Source organism: Pteropus alecto, unplaced genomic scaffold (genome assembly GCF_000325575.1).
Source record: "Pteropus alecto unplaced genomic scaffold, ASM32557v1 scaffold109, whole genome shotgun sequence".
NCBI lineage: Eukaryota > Metazoa > Chordata > Mammalia > Chiroptera > Pteropodidae > Pteropus > Pteropus alecto.
In genome coordinates this window covers 8,144,478-8,163,971 of record NW_006494608.1, presented here as the reverse complement: position 1 = coordinate 8,163,971, position 19,494 = coordinate 8,144,478, and the positions used below count along the sequence as shown (strand labels likewise).

The 19,494-nt window shown below is 42.0% G+C and overlaps 1 protein-coding gene across 5 annotated transcripts in view; it reads right to left on the bottom strand.

The window, feature by feature from the left end:
* The window catches only part of ATXN7L1 (ataxin 7 like 1), a 212,645-nt gene that overhangs the window by 192,484 nt on the left and 667 nt on the right, over positions 1–19,494 (bottom strand). For all 5 annotated transcript variants that reach the window (XM_025041921.1, XM_006925372.3, XM_025041920.1 and 2 more), the window contains exon 2: positions 19,377–19,445. In XM_025041921.1, the coding sequence (XP_024897689.1) occupies positions 19,377–19,445 (69 nt within the window). The remainder of the gene's footprint in view (positions 1–19,376; positions 19,446–19,494) is intronic.

Below are 19,494 nucleotides of genomic sequence, written 5' to 3'. Positions count from 1 at the left end.
TCCCCCACGAGCTGTAAAATTCTTTAAACACTTTTGTTTTGAAGGGATGGGGAGCCATGTCTTTGAGGAGGAAGGATCTCAGGAAAGCCACAGAATCCATTTCCAGAAAACGTGTGCACACACAAAATATGCCCTTATGCTTCCAAGAGTCTTCATGCAATTGGAGGGCTTTGCACATCACACAAGTCAAGAGTCACTATTTTGTGTCCCTCCCAAACCCCAGCAGAGGGCTCTGTGCACAATTAATGCTGAATAATTTTGTTAAGAAGAAATGCCACTACTTCTTTCTCCTACTCTTCCCGCCACCATCTTTGGTCAGAAAAGATGTAGTTGTTCACTTCATGACACTTCCTGTAAGGCACTTTCCCATTACTCCCTCCTAAGGTCTCCATACCATCCTCCCCTTGTTCTCTATGAAGTTCTCACACTGTCTTGTCTTGTTCTAGGCCCTGAACCTTTGAGCCTATTCTCAGGCCCTGTGCCATCCACACCCCACCTCCCGAGACCTGCCTGCTGTGGTCTGAATGTTTGAGTTCCCTCCAAGTTCACATGTTGGAATCCTAGCGCCCAGTGTGATAGTGCTAGTTAGTAGAGCCTTCGGGATGTGATTTGAAGGAGCCTTCAGAATGGGATTAGGGCTCTTATGAAAGAGACCCCACAGAGCTCCCTAACCCCTTCTGCCATGTGAGGACACAATGAGAAGTCTGCAACCCTGAAGAGGGTTCTCACCAGAATCTGACCATGCTGGTGCCCTGACCTAAGACTCCTAGTCTAGAATTGTGAGAAACAAATGTCTGTTGTTTAAAAGCCACCTAGTCTGTGGTGTTGTTATAGTAGCCTGAGCAGACTCAGACACTGCCTGTTCCTCTTCTCTTCCTGATATATTTTACTGGCTCTGTGCATCAGGAACCCTACAGTCCCACCCTTCTCTCAGAGATGAAGCTCACCAGGCCTTGCCCCTGATTTCTGGCAGATGGAGACCCAATTCTAGAGATCTTGACCTCGTTAGTTCAGTCTTCTGCACTGGCCTCTGCCCAGCAAGTGCCTCCTCTCGCCCAGGAAGCAAAAGCACCAGTGGCCATGTGCAGTCTGGCCTCAGATTTTCGGCCCCAGCAGGGCTCCCCTGGGTAGTAAAGTACCCTTGGGCAAGTCAGAAAAAGGTGACCCTCTGGGCAGATGTAGCCTGGAGGGTACACAGCTCCTTTGACCCTTGGGCTGGCACACCTGAAGTGGGCCCTCCTGCACACATCATCCTGGCTGCTCTGACTGGAGCGGCACTGGGCTGTTACCTCAGAAGTGCTGAGGAATCGTCCCGGACAAACCAACTCTCCGAGCCTCCACCTGACTCCATCTGACACCCATGTCCACAGAAGCACATGAACAACATCCAAAAGTGAAAAGAGTGCAGTGTCCATCAATGGAAAAATGGATAAACAAATGTGATATAGACACACGATGGAATACTATTCAGTTTTACAAGGAAGGAAATTCAGATACATGCTATAATATGGATAAGCCTTGAGGACATTATGCTATGTGAATAAGCTATGGATAAGCCTTGAGGACATTATGCTATGTGAATGAGCCAGTCAAAAAAGGACAAATACTGCATGATTCCACTTATCTGAAGTACCTAGAATGGGCAAATTCAAAGAGACAGAGGTAGAGTAGAGGCTACCAGGGCTGAGGGGAGAGAGGGATGGGGGGTTCTTGTTTAATGGGTACAGAGTTTGTTTGGGATGATGGAAAACTTCTGGAAAAGAATAGTGGTGGTGATATTGGACAACAGTGTGTGTGTACTTAGTGCCACTGAATTGGATACTTTAAAATAGTTAAAATAATAAATTTTATTTTTATTTTTAAAAGCTTAAAAATTAAATGTGCTCTACAATGTGATTTAAAAAAAAGAAAAAAGAAATAGCCATATCTGCCTTTACGTCACTTTGAAAAGATATGAGGATTTACTATACTTCCTATAAGAGCTGGACACATGCAGAATTTACCTGAATACCTAATCTCCAGGTGACAATACCTCCATAGGGGCCTAACACCTTTGGACACAGGGCAATTTGAGACCCCATTGGATGAAAGGTGTTACATAAAAGTAAACATCCCACTTCTTCCTGCCCAGTCCCTCTACTCACAGATCCTGTCCCCACAGGCAGCTAGTGTCTCCAGGAAGGCCGCGGCAGCAGGACCCACTCTGGGTAGGCATACACTGCCATCCTGTTATAAATCCTTCCCTACAAAGCACTAAAGACTGGTCCTCTCTCTGTGCCAAGAAGTCTTTTTCTGACCATCTGTAATCCATTCAAAGGCAACCAGCAGGAAATGGCGGCAGGGAAAACTCCCGTGCAACTCAACTGGTGGGGCCACCTCTCTTCGCGCTCACGGCCAGGAACAGGAAGTCAGCCTTTCTCGGGACACAGAACATCTGGGGGAGTTCTGAAAGCTGCTGGGCGTCTGTCAGGGGCTAAATGGGCTCAAGACAGATGCTCACAAAATTTGGTAAGAAACACATGCTGTATTGAGTTTTTAAATTAGCTCTGAAGAAAACTCATTTGAAAAACCAAAACAAACCACAGGCCCTCAGAGGGGTAAAAAAAACATATGATAACTAACCTCAAAAATGCTTTCTTCTGATTTCTATGGACAATTAGACCACAATTTCAAGTGGTTCAAATCCTTCTTATTACGGCTCCCCTTCCAATCTGGTATTGTCAGCTGCTTCTTTCTCATAGTGACAGCTTCATTTTTTGGCACTAAAAGCTGAAATCCTCAAAGGTGACCTAGAACTGGCCTGTATAGGCTCGCAAGGCCAGACTGTTAAAGTTTTCAAGAATTTGGTGAGCCAATTAATAAATTATTAAAATTATTTGACATAAAATTAAACGTATTATATTGATAAAAGAAATGAATACTCAAAACTGATTACTTCCTATTTATTTTCCTGCATTTTACTATTATCTATGCTTTGAGCGGGGGTTGACAACTTTTTCTAGAAAGGGTCGGGTAGTAAATATTTTATGTTTTGAGTGTCTTTGTCTCAGCCATTTCACTCTGCCACTGTAGTGCAAAAGTAACCAGAGACAATACAGAAATGAATAAATGTGGCTGTGTTCCAATAAAAACTTTATTTACAAAAACAGATGACAGACCGGATTTTGAAGATGGGCCATAGTTTGCTGACTGCTGCTGTTGAAGTTATTTACATCTACTGTATCTGTATGGTGAAAATTCTATGTAACGCTGGTCTAATGCACTTCTCTTCCCAACTCTGAGTGCAGTGATCGCATATGGACAGCTTGAAATGTGGTGCTGGGACAGTTTATATCACAGAAATCACCAAGTGCTACAAATAAAGGATTGATTTATTATTTGATTATCTAGATTTAAGAAAATGATGGAGAAAATTTTAGTGATGCTTTTAGATTTAAAAGTATATCTATAGGTGTATTGTGAGTAGCACAAAAAAAATGACATATTTTCTTGGTACTTGAACACTATTATCCAATTCAGAAAGGAATCGTCATCAACGACCGAGAGAAGGTTCCAACATATCTTTTTGTTCTTTCACCTTACTCACTGACTTAAATGAAAATATCAACCAATACTTTGATTGACACCTGTTTGTCAATTTCAGTTTTTTAGGGTGGTCGGAGATAGAATTTGGCAAAATTCATCGAAAGCATTCTGTGAGAATCCACTGACTATATGGAAATTTACCATAAGGAGTAGTAAATATTTTATTATTTTAAAATTGTATGCTAAACAGCCTTTTTAATAGTAAAATGTATAATAAACATGTATATACAAATTTATTTACAGAGCAAGTTATTAAGCATTTACTAGCACAACATTGATTGTAATAGAAAAGCTGTTACAGATTAATTGGGCAGCAAGACCTAAAAATGTGCGTGTGTGTGTGTGTGTGTGTGTGTGTGTGTGTGTGAGAGAGAGAGAGAGAGAGAGAGACTAACCCTTCCCTCTAGCACACTGAACAGAAACAGCGAAACACAAAAAAGGAGCTTGTTTCCTGAAAAGTCTACTTTATAAACAAAACAAAACCAAACCAAACCCAAACTAAACCAAACCAAACCAAACCAAACCAAAACAAAACCAAAAACTGAGTTGTGTTGGTTATCAGGTAGGTATACAACTGGACTAAATTACAAACAGTTTCTCTTCAGTATTCATGGCTGATCCAGGACTCATTCTAATTTCTTTTTCCAAAAACGACTTTCTGGGGAATTCACAGACCTCACCAGGCCTTTATTTATGCTGTTCTCTCTCCGTAGAATGCTCAGTGTCAAATCCTAGTATCCTTGATGGAGCATTCATTCATTCATTCATTCATTCTTCAAACATTAACTTGGCTCCAATTACATACCCTTCTGTGCTCCAGGGTCAGAAACCCAAGGTCAAAGGTCAAAGGTCTTGCAGATAGCGACTGAAATCTCTTCCTTCCCTGGGCTCCAGGGCATTCAAGCCACCTTTCACTCTCTAAGTGGCATCAGAGTTTCTAGTCTGCTGCCTGGAGAGTTCCTGGGTTCTTGGAGGGCAGGGGCCAGGGCTATTCCATCTTTATATCCTGCACAGAGCCCCACCCAATGCAGGAGTGTCTGGACACTGCCTAGTGAATCATGATGCAGGAAGTACTGCTCTAGCTTCATAACTTGCAGAGCATCACTCACTCTGGTTTGCAATTTAACTCCAGCAGTTCACCGGACCCAGGCTAAATGCTGGGCTCCAGCTGGAAGGTAGAAGGATTAATTTAAGTATAATTATCTCCTTCCTCCCCCAAATTAGAGAAGAAAGTCACTGGGTGTGTGGAATAATGTTTCTTCATGTTTTAAAACTCATGCCGTATCAACCAAGATGTGATCACACTTCACTTCTGAAGTTTGCACTACAAAGCTTGCTCTATTTACCTAGATTTGCCATAGATTATGGGTTTTCACACTCATCTTACTGAAAAGTGCCTGTCCTTGCCCTTGCCCCACCTTAGTGTAAATCATGGGTGTGCAACTCTTTACTCTGAAAATTGCTAATCAGAGGGAAAAACTTTACTCTGCTTTTTCAGGAGGAATTCAATAGTCCATCCCTTGTTGATGAGAAGTCTTCATTATAGAAGTCTTCTTTATAGATCAATGTCAGCCAATAAATGTAGATCAAATGACCATTCTACAACCCCAAAAGAAATAACTGATTCAGGCAAGGATCAATGGATGCCAAGGTGATTCCATGAAATTTCTTGTTGGACAACAAGTTTCACTTGGTACCAAAGCATCACCCACAGAATGGTGTGCTAACTGCAGAAGGAAAACATATCTGCAATGGAGAGAGGTGGCTACCACCTTACCACCTGATCAATACCTAATATTGGGTGCCCTGACATCATGTGCCCCCTGACGAGATGCTTAATGAAGTGCTCAGAATCGCACGGGATGTATTCTTGCCAAAATGCTGAGCTCGAATCTGAGATTTTAGCTCTAATTTCCAGTATGGGGGAAAACCATGGCATGGAAAAAGAAGGTAAATGACACCACGAGGAAGTAATCAGACAATTCAGAATGCGAAGCATTTTAAATGGCAATGTTTTATATGTGTATACACAGAAATATATATGTATACATATGTATACATATATACACACACATACAGGGGGTACTGTTCTAGATTAAAATCAACTAAAGAGACATAACAACCAAACGTAATGTATGAATCTAGATAGGATCCTTGTTATATGTATTTTTAAAATGTATCTATGAAAAAAAGCAGCTATAAACTTTGCGGGGTAGGGGATAATAGGAGAAATTTGAATAGGAACTAGATATTAGATGCTATTAGAGGATGGCTATTAGTTTCTGAAGTGTGATACTGATATTATAATTATGTAGGTGAATGCTTTTATTTTTAGGAGATGTGAAGTGTCATGTTGTCTGCAACTTTCTTCCAAATGGTTTAGCAAAAACATACATACATATTTATACAAGATGAGGCTCTAAGAACTTGAGTAGCTCAAGGTTACACAATCAAGATGTGTCAAAATAATAAATATTTAGAGGTGAAGTATCACAATGTCTACAACCTAGTTTCAAATGGTACAAAACATATAGCTTTATAAAAAGGCAAATAAGATGAAATGTGAACTAATTTTTAACTTTAAGTGGTACATATATGAATGACCATGGTACTATTATTATTTCAATGTTATGTTCAAAAACTTTTAAAATTAACATTAAGATGGAGGGGCAAAAAAGAAAATTTGAACTGAGAAACTTTAGGCTGCTCAAAGGTGTCTGTGACTCTAGACCTAAAACGTAGCGCTTTTCCTCTGACTTTTCACTGCTGACATATGAACTCATGGAGGATCTTGGGGCTGTGACATCCTAAGCTGAGCTGGGCCTTTTTGCATTGTGGTTCCAAATATTTACCTAAACAGAAACTTCAGAAGTCCTGCACATTCTTAGAATCTCAACAGCTTTAAAACATGAGATAATAAATCAAAGAAACTCATAAGTCACTTCCAAGCTGCTTTCAAAAATGAAAATACTAATGAATGTAGAGTTGTTTTAAAGGATATAGAGTTTCAGTTTTACAAGATGAAAAGAGATCTGGAGATTGGTTGTACAACAATGTGAAATGTACATAACACTACTGAACTGTATCCTTAAAAATGATCAAGATGGTAAATTTTATGTTATTTGTATTGTACCACAATTAATAAAGAAAAAAATAAAATAAAATAGAGGTATATCAAGACATATACCTGGAAAATAAGTTGGATGCCTAGACAAACTACAACACTCTATTGGATGAAAAAAAAACTCAGGAAAGAAAAAGGGAAGATATGGTCCTTCATACCCATCTCTACAAGATTATAAAGCAGTTGTGAGAATAAGACATCAGGCAAACAGTGGATTGGCTTTGTGAAATGAAATGGCCATGAAGTGTAAGATTTAGGCCAAAGTACATGGTAGGTACGGACAGCAACGTGGGGTCCAGAGGAGGTCAGGGTGTGCAGCCTGAGAGGCTGAGGAAGGCTTCTTCAGAGAGAAAATGGGGCCTGGGACCTGCAGAATGAGAACCATTTGCTTGAGGACAAGGCACTAGAAGCAGAGGACCCCACAGAGGCAAAGACTGGGATCAGGATGGAACATGGCTTGTCCAAAGGGCTGTGAGAGGCAAACCACCTGTCCGGATTTGAAGGGACTGAGGCATAGAGGACCTGAAATACTGTATTAACTGTGGTCGATGGGGAAGTTTTCACTAGAGGAACAACCTGATAAAATGTGACTTTTAGGCGATTAATTTTGAAGTGGAATGCAGGGAAGATGGAGACAGGGAGACCAATTAAGCAGTTATTATAAAAATCTAGGTAGGCTATGAGGCAGGCTAGCCGGGGGTGGGGGTTGAGGGAGTGGAAGGAAACGGAGAGGGCCAGAGAATTGCTCTTAACGCAGAGCAGGAGGGCAGGAGAAAGGGAAGGAGGGCCTTCCTGAAGACAATGGGCAAGGGAAGACACAAAGAAGGCTCTGCGCTTGCCTGGGGTCTGTGGGGGGAGATCTGGGGGTGCAGTAAGGATAACCACAAGGGGCTGTCCAATGCAGGACACCAGAGGGCTGAGTCAAGCACTCTGTAGAGAAGAGGTCAGGACTGGAGGCAGAAGTGCCAGAATCACCACAGAGGAATGTTCGAGGTGTGGGCAAGGAGCAGGTGAGCTGACACGGAGCCAAATAGAAGGAGGAGCTGGCAAAAGAGGCCTAAAAGTAGGTGTTACCAAAACTTTGGCAAAGAAAATATCATTTTCAAAAAGCTCTAGGACAATTTACTATTTAATGGAAACCCCAATAATTACTTTTGGAAAGCAAATAGCCCACCAATCTAAGGCTGAATTGTTATATACTGGGTTTGCAAAAAACAGGGTGGTCTCTGTTTTCAATTGTCTTCTGCCATTAAGTGTTTGGTCTGAGCTTCTGAAAGTGGCAGGGCTCCTTTGAGTTCCACCTTATCTTTGGGTCTTGCCTTGCTTCTGCAAAATATTGTGAGGTCAAAGTCAAGGGCGTAGCTTAAGGGAACAGAAGCCTCAGCTAACAGGGTTGTCATGGGTGGGTAGGCCAAATGGGGCCAACCTCATCCAAATGTGAGCAGTTTCACCTTCCTGGTGTTTTCCTTTCTTCCTGCCAGTCTGGGCTGATTCTGCCATGTGTGAAAGGTGCTCCAGCCCACAACCTGTTGGCCCTTAAATGAGGATTGAAATACTAGCCAGCAGACCAAGAGGTCTGGGGCCTGCCAAAGAAACCCCACAACTGAATAGAAAGGACAGTGCTGAAGAGGAACCTTTGACACTTGTCAAAGGTTCTCCTGGTCTCTGAAATCAGAGAGAGAGAGAGAGGCAGAGAGACAGAGACACAAGGAGACATAGAGAGAGATAGAGACAGAGACACAGAAAGAGACAGAGAGAGACAGAGATAGAGATAGAGATAGAGACAGAGACAGACAGACAGACAGACAGACAGAGTCCTCCAGGACCAGCCGGGCCATTGAGTAGGAAATGCTAAGTGCTGGTTAATGGAGAGTAGGTGAAATCCAAAGTCAGGGAACCTAACATTACCACATCACCCTGTCCTCATGGGGGAGATGCATTCTGTGCCTTTTTCAGCTGCTCCAGTCAAAGAATTTTCTTTGTCACTGCCTCTCAGAGCCAGTGACAACTAGGGCATCGCTGTGGCTGAAGAAGGGAAAGGTCTTTCACACCCACTTAGCAGGCAGATCGCCCATCAAAAGGACACCTCTAAGCGGCACTGAAAAGCTATCTCTGTTCCATATCCAAAGGAGCGCACCCTTCATGAAAACACTAACAATCCCAAGGCCAAGAGAGAAACTGAAAAGCGGCCTAGATGTTCAAAAAAAGGGGAAAAAGAGAGAAATTATCACTGTAGATAGATGCCCCTGGAGTTGCTTGGCAACCATCTTTGCTAACACCTCTCCCAAAAAGGAACATTTTGAGTCAGCGCCTGAGATTTCCCTGAGGCCAGGACTCTAACCCAAAGCAGGGGCCCTGGGATGAGAAAGCATTCCACTGATGGGGAGATCTGGGGCCCTATTAGCGGGCCATAGGCTTACACACACCAGGGTGAAGAAACTAACTATTCTGCTTAAAGAACATGCTCTCCTAGGCAAGACTGATACTAGTGTGAGACAAGTGAGGTGCCCAGGATGCAACATTTAGGGAGGCCCTCACTCTGCACTCATAGGAGCCTGTGTGTTGCCTCCTTAAATGCGTGTCCTGGGTGTCCCAACTGTCTCACCTTAGTCCTCGTCCTACTCCTAGGACAACCTTATGACAGTGCTTAAGAGTCCAGCCTCTGGAATCAGCCTGCCTCTGGGTTTAAATCCCAGCTCTTCTACTTCCCAGCTGTATCACCTTGGGTAAATCCTTTAACCTTTCTGAACCTGTTTCCTAATCTCTAAAGCAGGGTTCATAATAAGAATTGCCTCACAGGGTGGTCATGAAGATTAAATGAGAAAATACACATTTAGCTCTGTGCCTGGCACCCAGTCACTGCCCAGTAAATGGCAGCTAAGATTTTTATTTTTAAAAACACAAAAGCACATCTTAAACTGGAACCTATGGAATCCAAATCTCTAGGAGTGGTCCTGGTGTTTCTGCTGCGAAAAAGCTTCACAAAGGATTCTCAAGGTGGGCAGAGTTGAGGGCTACTTCTCATACCCAGTGAACAGTGGTTCTCAAGTCCAGTAAACATCAGAGCCACCTGAGGGGAGGAGTCTGTTTAAAATGCATGTTCCTGTGGCCCACTTCCATTCCTTCTGGTTTAGCATGACTGCCGTCTAGGATGCTAACTTCCTAGGCGATTTGAATGCGGGGTCCCTCAAATGATCACATTTTGGAAAACTGAAGCTGATTCACTCTTGAAAACTAATAGCACAGGGACCTCGGTCCAACTTCTTTTGTTTTTATTCCTGGCATCCTTAAAGAACCATGGACAAAACGTTGACATAAGATGCCTAGTGATCCCCAGGCATAATCCTGGAGCAGTAAGGATGTCCCCTAGAAGTGGCAGCTCTACTAAGGCAAGGAAGAGGACCCAAGTACCTGGTAAAAGTAATAATCATCATAACAAAAAGCTTACATTATTGAGTACCTACTGTATGCCAGACAGTAAACTATTTATCTTCACAACAACTCTGAGAGCTACTATTATTCTTATTCGAAAATGAGGAAATTGATGCTCAGAAAAGTTATCTTTTCTTACTGCTTACGCAGCTAGTGACTGAGTCAAGATTTAAGTACTGCTTCATGAAACTTCCAAGTCTGCGATGCCAATGCACTTTTGTGATAAAATACACATAATATAAAATTTACTATTTTAAACATTTTTAAGTGCATAGTTCATTTTCACCACCATCTATCTCCAGATCTTTTTCGTCTTTGCCAAGTAGAACTCTGTAACCATTAAACACTAAGTCTCCACTTGCTTCTCTCTCTAGTCCCTGGCATCCACCATTTGACTCTTTGTCTCTATGAATTTAACTCCTCTAGGAACCTCATATAAGTGGAATCATACAGTATTTACCTTTTTGTGGCCAATATACTCTTAAAAAGAACCAGATATCGCTGCGGTCTGATGGGACCAAACTAGGAATGCATCTCAACCAGGTTCCACACCCTGGTTAGTGTCATCTGTTTGGGTGTCTTGTCTCCCTGCCCCTACCCCAAGACTCCATGAACTGCTGGTGTACTGAGTAGGGTCACATAGCCTCCCCAGCCAAGGGTGTCCTTGAACTGTCAATGTTCAGAGAACCACAATTAGCTTCCCAGAGCCGGTACTCTGAGAACTGCTTCTACATTCAAAGAGCCCATCACAGTGACCTGTATCACTGTGTCCTGCCCTAGAGAGTATTTATTTGGTTTCCTTTTTTTCTTTAAGCACGTGATTCCTAAAACTGGCAAGCAGAATCGTGTTATGAAACCACAGGTACAAGGATAAAGCATCTACATAAAAACAAAAGCTTTCCAGTTTTACTTAAAGGCAACTGGGTAGGCAGAGTCTACCCCTGTGGCAAGGATCTTCAGCCTCAGCCCACTTGCGGAGAGGGATTTCCTGGGCTGTAGAAAGAGATTTCCCGGGCTCTCACCATTAGTTCAAAGGCCTCAGGGTCCAAATCCAGGTCCATCTGGCTCAAGTGCCAATCTAAGGTATGGCACAGGAGAGTAGAAGAGAGCCAAACAGCATCAGCTGGGAACCCATACTGGCAGAACGCTGCACCAAGAGTTTTAGGAGAGAGACAAGGACGTCAGTCCTTGATATTCAGTTTGTACAACTTGGAAAAAAGCCAACCTGTTGGCCAACACTCTCCTTCTCCATGTGCAGTCATAGTCAGACTCCCAGTGGTCAAGCCCCACAGACTCTACCGAGACCTCCCGGAGGCAAGACACGGTATGGACTCCCAAAGAGTGCCCCACATGCTGGGGAAGCTGGATGCCCCCCCTCGGCTTTCTTTCGCCACTGGAGGAACCATAGGCCCAGGGGAGACCTGTGAGTGTGGTGCCCTGGGGAGGGGCAGCAGTCAGCCTGTAGCTGCTCCTCTTACCCTTTTAATGTGGTCTGTCTCGTCTCTGTGGTCCGGGGGATGCTTCAGCATCTTTCCCTTATTCTAGGATTTTCTCAAGTGGTGTCTTGTCAGTGAATAGTTGTTAGTTTTTCTCTTTGTGAGGAAAAGTGAAATCGGGAATGACCTACGTTGCCATCTTGGTGACATCACTCCTATAGCAATCACTAAAGGATCACAGTTTCCAAATGTGAACACGGGGTGACTTCAGAGTATGGAGTCCTTGGATTAAAGTGATTTGACTAGGACAGTCTCACTGTGTTTGCTACTACCATTTATATCTACTTTTGAAGGATGTCATGAAGTGTCATGAGTGAAGGATTAGCCCGAAGGACATAAACACGATGTACACAGAATACCATGCAGAAACGGAATCTGCCTAACTTTTCTAAATCAGTTCTGAAGCAGCGACAACGAGCTCTGTGAACCACCGGCCAGAGTAAGCAGGTTTTACATGCCTAAATGATGCCATAGACCATGCGGCACAGGGGTCCGAAGCCCCAGGAATCAGACTCTCCTCTGCCCTTCCTACTTCTTAATCCATACACAGAAATCCCCAAGCCAGCCGCTTTGCTCTTTGTCATGTGTACCCCCATTTCAGACAAGTCCCATGGGTAATCACACTGCACAGAATGCAAGTAGCATTTCCAGCCTGACTTTAAATATAAACTGAAATCCTTAATGATTCACTGTGGTGAAGGGGCCACTGTATAATAAATGCCGTCATTATCAGAATTGATGCCCTGGGGTCTCCTCTACCCACAGTGAGGACGGGTGGGCCACCCAGAATCTGAACCCGACTCTCACCACTGTCACCATTTTCTGCAGAATGGAGCTCAAGGTTTGAAGGAGTCACCTTGGAAACCTTTGGCTGAGAGCTCCTTGAGTCTCCTCTCTCTTTAGATCCTCCCAAATGTCGCCTAGTGCTGGGGAATAGTCACAGCTCTGTATACGTCTGCTGGATATTCAACGATAAGGCCAACTTACCTGGAATGCAGGTCTAAGACATGTACAGAGTAGCAGAATATTTCTGTGAATATTAGCCAACTTTTCTTGTGTTCTTGCCTTTCCAGCCTTACCTTCCACCAGTGATTCTCTATCAGGGTGAGTCTGTCTCCTAGGCAGCCTTGACGATGTCTAGATAGATTTTTGGTTGTTTCAAATTGGGTGTGGAGGTGCCACTGGAATTCAGTGGAAGAAGCCAGAGATACTGCTAAACATCCTATAATGCATAGGATAGTTCCCCACCACGAAGAAGTAATGCCACTGCTGAGAAAGTTTATATTGCTCTCTGCTTTGCTATCTTCAATCTAGTGACAGATTTTTAGTTTCTAGAACATTCTATATTCTCTCACACTTTGGGCTTTTTCACACATGTTGTTTCCTTTAACTCTACCCTGCCCAGCCCTGCACACGGATAACTTCCATTCATCCTCCAGGTTTCAGTGTAAATAAAATTTCCTCAGAAGGCCTTCACTGAGTTTCTAATATAAATTAGGTCCTCCTGCCAAGCCTTCCAACAGAGCCCCAATTTCAACCCTTTCAGAGTATTCGCCACAGTGGCCACGACTGCATGACTTTTTTAAGGTCTGCCTTCAGTGACAAGATGAAAATGCCACGAGTCAGAAGCTGCACTTTTTCACTGTTCTATCTCGGGGTCTAGGCCAGTGCTGGCATAATGTGAGAGCTCACTCAGTCTCAAATGCATGACAAAGGCCAACGAAGCAGGAGGGGTATTAAAAACTAAGCAAGACACCCAGAGGCTTAAATTATCATCCCACTATGCAGGCACCAAGAAGAGAATGTGACAGTACCTTATGAATTGATATGGACCCCCCTCTAAGATAAATGGAAATGGGAAGATACCGGGCAATACTTATAGCATGCTATCATCCACATGAGAAAACAAGAAGAAAAAAACAAGAAGAAAAAAACTATATATCTACTTGAATGCACACAGAATATCTTTGGAAAGATACACAAGCAACTGCGGACAGGGGAGGAGGAAATTTTCTTTTTCACTGCATATCCTTTTGAATTTTATAACATGTGAACATTATTTAAAGAAATAAGCGTGTGTGCGCGCACGCGTGCGCGTGTGTGTGTGTGTGTGTGTGTGCGCGCGTGCGCACATGCGCGCGCACACAAGAGTCTACATCTAGAGATAAAAAATTATTCTTGTAGAATGACCTATGATGAGAACCCAGCACAGTGTAACTGTGCTTAGAGGGCAATATCACACCACACACAGTGTTTCAAAGAGTGACCACCTTGCCTAACTTCCTGTTTTGGAAGGAGCTAGAGCCACATTTTCTCCACATGAAAACTCAGACACATGGAAATATGTGTATGTAATAAAGAGATACCCATTTAGAAACTAGATGGTTTTGAAAATGCCCTCTCTCAGCTTTGCTGTTTTGGTCACAGCACTCTCCCTTCTCCATCAGTTGGATGCAACTGTAAAGCTTATTCATTCTCCAAGCCCTTACTTCTTCTCCTTTTCATCTTTCCTCCCTACCACCTTTAGGCCACTCTGTCTCTCCTGTCCTTTCATCTCAAACACCGGGCAAGAGAAGAGAGATGATAATGAAACATCAAAGCGGACAAATGTTGCCGCTTGTGAGCAAAAGGGGAGGAAGGTAGGCTTAATGGAAAAAGAAGTTGAAATTAATGGTGAAAATGAGGTTTATCTGTGTAATCTGTGGACTTGGTGTCTTCTCATCTTCTATTAGCATAGATAATGGAGCTGTCTGTATAATGATAAAAGGAAGCCCTCCACAGTTTCCCATAAATCTCCACCACTTGTTGCCGGCTTCTCTGGCTTGGATTCTAAGAACATTTCATTATTACCAGGTCAGTTACCATCTTTTCCTCCAATTCACTCCCATCTAGCCATAAGTGCAAGACTCCTAAAACCTGGCCTAACATGTTTCAACATTCCCTGCTTCCTCCTGCGTCCCAGCCCAATTCTATCCACCAGCATCTCAGGAGAAAAGCAAACTCTTAAAGTCACAGCAAGATCTTACGGGCTCTAGAACAGTTTTCAAACTGGAAGCATTCTACAAGTTTACCTACATCAAATCAAAATATCCGGGAACATTAAAACACAGACAAATTCCCAAAGTAATTAGTGTAGGCTTCCAAAAGACCTGAACAAGGATCTGTTGAGGACTTTTTGTTTTTTCCTCAGTGATCAGATAGAACAACTTATTGATCATTTAAAAAATTATTTTTTAGATTTTTTATAGACCTCCCCATCCCCAGAAAGAACTTCATAAACCCTTCTTATCCACAACTGCCTAAGCCTAAGTATTTTCTCTAACTCTTGATAAAACTTATCAATGACTATATATTTACTGCACTCCATTAAAAACATAGATATCATAGAATCAGATTTTTAAAAATCATAGCTTTATAAATTTATAACATGGTTTACTCTAAAAATGAAATTTCTGATACACTATATCTTTTCCATTCATCACCGATTACTTAAAAATCTCAGTTAATTATAATAATAAAGTTTCCTAGAACTAGTTTCATTAAGAAATGATGATAATCATAACCACATTAAAAAAAGAATAAAGGCAAACATCCATTAAGTGCTTACCATGTACTAAGCCCTTTTATATTATTTTCTCTGTTAATCCTCACAACGACCCTGTTATTGTCTCTGTTTTATATATTATAGTCCAGGACACTTATGAGCCATATTCACCCTGATCCTTATTTATGAATTGACATTCTCAGAAAAAAAGTTCAGGTGAGGCAATTAGAAAAGGGGAATATCTTTCTAAATCATCGAGCTTTTTCTCAATTAACTTGAAAAAGTCTTCGAATAAATCTATGAAGCTAGAGAGAAAATTATTTTAAAAGGTTAGCGAGATGAATGGCCTTCCTCGGAATTTTCTATCATAAATGCATTTCATATCTTAGATCAGGCTAATGAGGTTTCTGGGACCCCTCCTTTTAGGAAATCTCAGTACCTGACTGGTCCAAGCTGACCTAGGTCAACTTACTCTCCACCTGGGAACACATAGCCCTGGGCTTGGACGTAAACCCTCAGTTATCTCAGAGCCCTAAAGGTCACATACCACTCATAAGAATTGCTTGTGTATGGCATGCGGTGATTTTCGCCACCAAGAGATTACAAAATAGGAAAATGAACCCAGTATGTAGTAGTTCAAGATATTTTTAATGTGAGGCCTTGATTTTTTTTTTTTTTTTAAGTTTTTTCACAAACAGCCTCTCGGTATAACTGCATCTCAAGTGTAGGTACATTCAATAGAGAAACTTAGGTTCAGAGGTCTGAAAGGGATCTTAGGGGATGTTTAATCCCATTTCCTTAATGTACAAGTGAGACACTAGGCTGAGAGAAGGGAAGTGATGTTCCCAAGGTCACATATGGGAACTCAGGAAACTGACTCAAAGCCTTCTCTCCTGATCCTTTCGCCATACCAGGTCGCCCTTGAAATAACCCCATATGGTTGCGTCCAAGCATGGAATTACCAACACCTTCCGAACCCAGGTGATGATTTGGCAAGATTCAAAAGTATTTGCCAAATTCCTCTTGACTATAATTTTAGTTAACTTTGGAAGAAATAATAACAATGATGTGAAGACCTTATTGCAGAGATTTCAGAGCGTTCGGTTAACATTTCCTACTGATATAGGTAGAGAACTGACACACAAAAAAGGTTAAAGAAATGAGGAATGGAGAAGGAATTATATTACAATAATCAAGTTATTTAAAAAGTCTGTAAGTCCTGAAGCTGTGGCCAGATGGAGAAAGAAGGCAAAAGTGATTCTGTTTTCACATTTCTAGCCTAACTTTGTTCCCCGAGCTTAGTCTATTAAAAAATATCACATCACGACAATGTTCACAGCAGCGTTATTCACTATAGTTAAAAGGTGGACACAAGTCAAATGTCCACCAACAGATAGATGGATAAACAAAATATGGCATATACATACAACAGAATATTATTCAACTGTAAAAAGGAATGAAATTCTGTCATATACTGCAGCAGAGATGAACCATGAAAACATTATGCTAAGTGAAATAAGCCTGTCACAAAGGGACAAATGTTGTATGATGAACCATGAAAACATTATGCTAAGTGAAATAAGCAAAGGGAAAATGTTGTATGATATATACACATATATACACATATCATCATCCATGTATCGGGAATAGGAAACTTCATAGAGACAAAAAATAGAGTAGCAGTTAACCAGAGCTGAGAAAAAGGGAATGGGGAGTTAGTGGATAATGGGTACAGGATTTCTCATTGGGATGATGAAAATTTGGGAAATGAATAGTAGTGATGATTGTCAATGTACTTAGTACTACTGAATCGTAGACATTAAAATGATTAAAATGGTAAATTTTATATTATGTTTATTTTATCACAATAAAAAATCATATCAAAATCTGGATCATATCCCTTCATTTCTCCATTGGAATTCCTCAATTTTATTTTACGCATTCACTGTTATTAAAGCCCAAATTTCCTCTCAAGACCTGCTTACTACCAACAGAGTCATGGTCAAGCTACATATGTTCACACACATAGATAAATACAATGACACCTAAGTCAATTTGTGTCCTGCAGAGACCCATCCACAAACACGTATCCATCCAGAGACCTCCTACATGACAACTCCAACAAGAGGGCCCATGGCAAGACTAATGCAACCAGTGTTTCTGCAGATCCTGGCAACCAAACACCCTGACACAGACCAGAGTACCAGCTCGACCCTTGAATTCCTCACAGTGGGTTGGGGGAGAGAGTATATATTTAGTATATGTGTATTCTATCTGTGTGCATATACCAGGAAGACCTTCAGGAACTGCTAACCAAGTCTGCTCCACCAGGCCCATGAACAAAGAGATTTCAGCCTGTACATGGCTATTTGGTGAACTCAGCAATTGCACGTTACACTGAACAGTGGGTGTTCTTAATGCAAATACGTATAATTAGGAGCTGAATCTTTGTACCTTTACAGGACAAAGGATATAATAAGCAGGATGTACCACTTGTGACTTCTGAGGAAAAGAGAGCTTTTCATTTTTCCTTAAAATAATCTACCTCTCAAGAGGCAAAAAGAATCTGAGAACAAGAGTCTTTTGAAACAGAAGCAGGGAGGAGGGTGCAGAATATGAGTTTTGTGTGTTATAGTCATAACCAATCACCAGGCCTAAGAGGTGCCAGTTCTGTGCCATACCATGACCTTTACTCAACATTAATTTAAAGGTTTTCACAACCTCATCTTCTTTCATGGAAACCTTTTCATTGCCAATGGTCTGATAACTGAGTCCCATAAGCTTTTAAAGATCTCGAAAGTTTGCGAAGAAAAACAATCCCTAGTGATACTATCTATTGCTAACCCACATGGACATTCAGCACAAGCAAGCTGCTGCTTGTAAGAAGTCCACTTGACTTCATTCCCTTGTGCATCCTAAAGACACGTGTCAAGATCACACTGATATTTAGAGGCAAACATCTTTAGAATAAGGTTTCATTCCCAATCAAAGTGCTTAATTAGCAGAATCACTATGCTAGAGAACTGTCCTTGAATATGTATGCATTTTAACCTCCATGTTTTTTCTGAAGCACAAATTTTCCTCTCACTGGATGGTCAGGAAATGACTGGGCACAGAAAACCAACTGTTTTAGGCGTCGATCTACAAAATGAGTTCCGTCTTTCCAAGCAGGTTTCAGCTACCTTAGAAGATGATATCCCGTTTTATGAGGGAGACCAGTTTTTGGAGTCTAACGGCCTTTTCCCCATTCACTTTGGGTGAACAACGCTCCTATGGCGTAGCTATGGCTGAACTTTTTCAATATTTCCCACCAACTTCTTCTGCCCCCTCACGCCATCCCCTCACCCCAATTTCAGCTAACCATGTTTACAAGACATCAGCTAGTAAATCACAATTCAAATGAACCCATCCATTTGTTCAGCTGAAAGTCGCCTCTGGAGTTGCTCCATGTGAAACTCATAGGCCAGAGTTACATATGGCAGGCTCACAAATGTGAACAAGATATGATTTATTTATGACGACTATGTGTATTTGTTGCCCAGTTCCAGCAGGCTGTGGCTTCACTTGCCTGCCTCAGTCTGGGATGACCTATCTACTCACTGTGTCCCATTTCAGGTACTGTATTTCCATTCTGGGCAAACAGAGATGAGTGACTGGCGGAGAGGCCACACACGCAGACGCCCCTAACCCTGCTGGCCACATAACATTCTGTGACCAAGCACAAAGTTGGCCAAATGTAACTTGCTGCAAAGGTTTGCCACGTACAATGATTTTCAGTGGAGAGTGGAGAAGTAGCTGCTGGAATGACTGACCATGTGGGGTTCATTAAGCTGTTGTGTATTTACCCACAAGGAAGGCTGGGATGTTTGTGAAATGCTCATTTCACACATTTCGATGCCCCATCATTTAGCAAAGATGCTGCAAAGGTGAATGGCAGGTAGGCATCGGAAGGTCCAAACATGGACTTCAGCTGAAGTGCTGTAAACTTCTGCCTTCAACAGTCTTCCTCTCTTTACCCCCCAGTTGTATTTATACTTTGAAAGAAGTTAACACGAAGCAGTAGTCACCTGGGTGTGCTCAATTTTTGACAAGCCTTAGTCACTCTGTACCCAGCAGAACAATTCACATTATAGTCGAAATCCTGTGAAGATTCTGCCACACATGCTAACACTAAAATACCAGTAGCTCCACTTACCTTCTTTATTAAGCCTCATAACCTCCCTGCTTTTTCCACCCTCTTTTCCAGCCTCTTCTAAATCTACATCTGCAGATGAAAAAGAAAAGAAAAAAAAGAAAATAAGGATAAAAAGCAA